General features: G+C 33.0%; 1 protein-coding gene across 1 annotated transcript in view; it reads right to left on the bottom strand.

Moving 5' to 3' along the window:
- Window positions 1-3298, bottom strand: part of LOC106868576 (uncharacterized) — a 17091-nt gene extending 13793 nt beyond the window's left edge. The window contains exons 1-2 of the mRNA XM_014913898.2: window positions 3142-3298; window positions 2213-2354 (exon numbers count right to left, since the gene is read on the bottom strand). Of these exons, the coding sequence (XP_014769384.1) occupies window positions 2213-2354; window positions 3142-3190 (191 nt within the window). The 5' untranslated portion in view covers window positions 3191-3298. The remainder of the gene's footprint in view (window positions 1-2212; window positions 2355-3141) is intronic.
- Window positions 3299-6251: the final 2953 nt, after the last annotated feature.

Here is a 6251-nt window from a genome sequence, read left to right as displayed (position 1 = left end):
CATACATACATACATACGTACGTACATACATACATACATACATACATACATACATACATACATACATACATACACACATCATATATCATATTATATCATATTATATCATATTATATTACGTACCAGCTACCTGTGCTCTCAAATATAAAATTAAACGAAAGTAAGTTATAAAATTTATGTTAGTGCTTCAAAAGAGAAATATCGTGGCAGTTAAAAGTGAAAACTAGAACTTAAAATGTATGAACGAATAAAGGTATTGTAATAACTTTAGACTGTAATGTAGGTACTTTTGGAACGAGAAAAATTTAGTAATATTGTAAAGAATTGTAGGATTCTTTGGTGAAGTTTCTGTCGTAAACAACAGAAGATTATTATTCAAGGAAGAGTAAATTACAAGAAAAATATTGTAAATATAATACGACATAAGTTTTCTTCTCTTTATGAAATCATCAGAAAACAAGGACATCCTATTCAAAATTTTGTCAGCGTAAACTCAGCTTCAGTTAACTTTGACAATGCAGTCAAGAGTGAAATATACTGTTAATACATCGATAAGACATTTTTGTTTGGATGATTTTATTTGTTATAAATATCGCGAGATTAATTTACAGATCTGATAAGCTTTATGGTTTTTGTTTCAGATTATTTTCCCCTGCAAAATAACCGACGGTGATTGAAAGGTATTGCGTGACTGAAATAATAGCGTTAAGCAGATGGAGTCAAGGTGTATATTCTGAAAATTTGGAAAATATCTCCTCTATTCTTTCAAAAAAGCTTTGACAGTTTTTGGTCTTTCTTCAAACACGTTAGCAGTGCTCATGAATAAATTAGCCTGAACTGAAGTACTATATTTTCCCTACCTTCACGAAAAAATAACACAGAACTAAGTTGCCACTATCACAAAAAATGCAAAGCCTTATAATTTCTGGTGGCTTTGTTTGACGAATATACATTTATACTATAAGCAACGGTATACTACAAGGACTGAATAATATTTTCAGAGCTACAAAATACTTCAGGCTTGAATGTATAACTCTTCTTGTTACAAATATATTTTAATTTACATTTCTACTCATATATTTTGGAAGAGGCACATTCTAGTCTGCAGCTACAAAAAAAGCATAGCCATTATCGTAATAAGTAAGCCGTTATTTACCAATAATTCGAAACCACTAAACCAGCCTATGTTTCCTCGTTTTTTTTTTTCTATCACTATTACAATGACCTGAAAAATGCGAACCGATTACACCCAACCGAAACTGCTTAATGTGCGTGCTTTCTCGCTTGTACTCATGCTTCTCAGACTCCATACTGATCTCTTTACTTCATTTGAGCTTTTCGGAACCCACAACACAAATTCTCTCTCTCTCTCTCTCTCTCTCTCACACACACACACACACACATACACACACGCTTTCTGTTTCAAACTATAGGCACCTAAACATCCTGAATCAATCTGTGCTACTATCTAGTAGTTGAGACCGACCTGAAATGGCCATGGGTACTTATCTGTGTCATTGGACGAGCTTTACAATTCTTTTTACTGCATAAGACCTGAAAGTTTGATAAAAGGGGATAGTCGATTACATTGACCCCCCCAGTGCTCAACTGCATCATAGTTATCGATCTCGAAAGGATGGTAGATAAAGTAGACCTCTGCAGAGAACTCAAAACATGAAGAAGGAAGAAATGCTGCTAGGCATTGTGTCCAGCGTGCTAGCGATTCCACTAGCTCTCTGCCTTAACAATAATAACTACTTCTACTATAGGAACAGAGAATGAAATATTTGTAGATGGAAACTAGTCTAGTACATCGCCCTCAGTGCTCAACTAGTACATTTATCGACCTCGAAAGGATGAAAGGTAAAGTCGACTTCGGCGGAATTTGAACTCAGAACGTGAAGACGGGCGAAATACTGCTAAGCATTTTGTCCGGAATGCTAACGAATCCACCAGCTCTTGGACTAGCTTAAATGTACAGGTCACCATAATTAACACGCTTCCTTTGTAGGTTTAAAGACTAGTCGATATCGCCTAATCAAGAATCATTAATAAAAGGGTCATTATTTTCAAAAGAAATATTTAATTAAAAACTTAATATGACTCAGGCAAAATGCCCATGGACATTTTGATATGTGTGTTTCAAACAGCTTAGGTTTAATATTAACTGATTATATTAGATGTTATAAAATGTAAAATATCTGAAACCTACCCACAAACATAATGATATTGTTGAATCGAAGCAGCCACAATGGATCCAATTTGTAATTGGCTTCCAATGTTGCCTAGTTGTTGGTCTAAGCATCTACTTGCCATGGCACTTGTTTGCACTGAACTACAAACATTGCTGCATTCTGAAATAAACAAAAAAATTGAAAAAATACTTTAATGACCAAACTGAAATTAATAAAATATGGTGTATGATTGTATAAGATAATCTGTAGATAGATAAAAGCTTTCGCTTGAAGATCAATCTTTCAAGATCGCCTAAATCAAGTAAGATATCAGAAGAGGACAGGCTATAGCTTTTAACTGCTATTAATTGTCATAAACTTTATCATTATCGGTCTTCGAAAATTACTTACATTGGCATGTATGTGTGTGATACGTTTGCATATATATCTCTCCATCAAAAGTCTAGGAATGAAGACAGTATTTATAACATTAAACAGTTCGTCAATCGACTACAGAAGACAAAGTTTTTGGAATAATTATGTGTGTGTGTGTGTGTGTGTGTGTGTGTGTGTGTGTGTGTGTGTGTGTGTGTGTGTGTGTATTCAGTTTATTCATTCAAAGCTAATTATTGCGATCATTTTGAAGCAAATCCTTGAATCCTTTTCAGTCAAAAAACCAGGTGATAGCATTTTATGAACCATTAATTTTGTTACCAATAACCGTTTGATAATATTATCAGAGACAATATCTGAGATTATAATAAGTGGCTTCCACTCATATATATATATATATATATATATATATATATATATATACACACACATATGCTACTAGTAAAAGTACATCAATACTTCACATATTTGCCAACATTTGACATAAAAGAATAATCAATTGATTAAATATATTACAATTTCCCGCTTTATGAAATATCTTGTTTAACAAAAAGAAAAAGTCAAAATTACTTACCAGCATTAATTAATATCGAAAACAAAATTGCAAAATATCTTAACCACATGTCGAACTTCAAAATATCCAAAAATATATATATAGAATTCAAAATGTTGCAGTCATAAGAAAAGTGATCTGGCTATATAAAAAAATTCTGACAACTAGTGATGCATACCATAAAAGGGAAATTCTCTGCAATATATGACGTAAGAAGATTCCAAATTCTGGTTGGTTATTAAAATCTGAAGAGTCCATTTCTTCATATAGGGATGTTGAATCAATAGATTGGTTTCCACAATGAAAATAGATAATAAATAAACAGTAATTTTAAAGTTATTACTGTTGGTTTTAAACTTTTACCTACATTCTATAAATAGGTTGAATTTCTAATAGTAATTCATAACAATGATGTCAAGATCAGAGAACAATATTTAAGGAAGGCTTCTTTAAAAACAATGGTTCCCGGATGTTCCGAGTTTTCAATAGGCACCGTTTTCTCTGCATTATAATATCAGTGTTATAACGAATAAATATATATCTTTCATAGTGAAATCACAGAATATTAAACTATTTGCTTTAAGCTTTCAAACTGAATCATTTCAGTTTAAAATGTTTCGGGGCTGATCTGGCATTTCAATCCTCCATTGACGATAAAATAAATACTAATAAAGCACTCTGGTCGATTCAGTTCTTTGTGTCCGTTCTCTACAAAACGGTCGCCTTATGTCAATTTTAGAAACTTGATTAGAAAACAATTATAATTTGCTTTCAGCAGGTTGAATATCACGAGTCACCATCTCAGTCTTTCTTTTCTTCTCTTTATACATTACTATATTTTTATAAATCTTCCTAATTCTTGATACTATTTCACCCCGTCCTACGCTTCTTCTGCCTCTCTTTCCATTGCTTATCGCCTTTTACCAACTGTCATCATAAAGACTATTAGTCGAAGGCAAAAAAGGCCATGTTTTCGAATCAAGTTTCTAAAATAGTTTAGTTTTCTCTTTTTGATGGTATTCAATAAACTATCTTTTTGAAATTCATAATAGGTTTTGTGTTCTATCCATGATATTCATAAGTGTCTTCTAATATACCCTATTAAAAGACTTGTAATTTATTTGAAAGTATTTTTGTTTCATGCTGTAGGAGCATTCATAACATTTTAAAAACCTATTTCTCTTAAGACAACGAGCTGGTAGAATCGTTAAAACGCCGGGCAAAATGCTTAGCGGCATTTTGTCCGTCCTTATGTTCTAAGTTCAGATTCCGCCGGGGTCGACTTTGCCTTTCATCCTTTTGTGGTCGATAAATTAAATACTAATTGAGCACTGGAGTCCATGTAATCGACTTACCCCCATTCCCGTCCCGGAAACTACTAGCCTTGCGCTAAAATTTGAAACCAATGTTAATGTCACTTAATGTTAGTATATTTGATATTTTTTAATATAACCTTCAAGCTCAGACATGAGCAACCTTTTCTGAGAGGCGGGCTGCATGAGACATGACTCGTCATGAGACTTGCGGCTCTACTAAAAGAATTGAAGATCGTTTTTCGTTGGAGAGCCATTCAGAAAGTCGGGCCGCAGTTCACAATTTTCCCATGGCTATTTTAGCTATTTCATTCCTTCATTTGATTTTTCTTTTTATTTACATTCGCGTTTTCTGATTGGATGTATCTTATTGCAAAATATATTAATTAAACACTACAAATTATATGTTTAATTGATTCTCTGTCATTTCTCCCACCACCAATACCACCACTATCTTTAAAAGGAAGACGAATCTACTAATGGGAATAAAACGACACGTCTTAAACTTACTGACAAAATTTACAACCATTTACATCGTATTCTATATTCGTGAAAACAATTATCGCAGAAATATGAAAATATTTTTCATCGAAGTAGAACAAGAGAAAATGTTCATTCTTGAAGATATAGCTACAGTAATTCATTACTACTACTACTACTACTACTACTACTACTACTACTACTACTACTACTACTTCTGCTGCTGCTGCTGCTGCTGCTGCTGCTACTTCGTCGTCGTCATCATCGTCATCGTCGTCATCACCATCATTATCATCATCATCATCATCATCATCATCTTTTCATCATCTCATTATCATCATCGACACAGACAACGACTCTCTTTACCACCACCATTAAATATAGAAATAAATCCATGTAAATGGAGTTTTTAACACTCAGGGGTTCTAAACAAAATGGCTACCTGCTACAGGAAACGCATACTCTATATTTCAATTTCCATTTATCATTCTTTATTTCTAGATCATTTTTTTGTGTTGTTTTTAAGGACTAAAAGATGTTTTAAACATTACACTGCTCAACAAGTATTTTCATCAAGCATATGTCAAGGTGTACTTAGTCTAGTTTTTAATGCTGTCTTTTTTGACATCACGTAGTTTTTTGACATCAAGTACAGTTTTCAAAATGAGAAAGTTTTTTTGTTTTAGCTCATGCATTATCTAGAAATTCCAATTAATGACGTGTATGCGTGTATTTCATTTACATCATAGAAACATACCTTTAAAATAAGCTACATTATTCATTGCTGCATAGTTCAGATGCAATATTTCATCATCTTAAATTAACCAATCAAGTTTTGTCTGAAATAAGTATTTCAACATCTCAAATTGTCTAGTCATAATTGGTCTGATGAAATATTTGATCATCTCAAATTCAATATAGGTATAACCGTTTGTATCTATTTCCTTACTTGTTTTACAGTGTTAACAATGTCAAGACAATGTAGAAATCGTCCTGATGTATTTTGTTATGTCTGTGGACAATTTATTGTGAAAGCTCGAAAACGTACAATAACACCAGAGATCAAGAAGATGTATAAGCTATACTTTGACTGTCCTCTTGGAGATCAGGACAAGTTATCTGCTCAACATGCTCAAATGGCTTACGTGACTGGTTCAATAATAAAAAGAAGTCCATGCCTTTTGCCAAGCTAATGATATGGAGGGAGCCAAAAGACCATTCTAATGACTGTTATTTCTGCAAAGTAAATGTCACAGGATTTTCTATGAAGAATAAACACAAAATTGTGTATCCCAATTTGGTTTCTGCAATGAGACCTGTGCCTCACAATGGAAGTCT

The sequence above is a fragment of the Octopus bimaculoides genome, chromosome 1, assembly GCF_001194135.2.
Source record: "Octopus bimaculoides isolate UCB-OBI-ISO-001 chromosome 1, ASM119413v2, whole genome shotgun sequence".
Classification (NCBI taxonomy): domain Eukaryota; kingdom Metazoa; phylum Mollusca; class Cephalopoda; order Octopoda; family Octopodidae; genus Octopus; species Octopus bimaculoides.
This window is presented reverse-complemented; position numbering and strand designations above follow the sequence as displayed.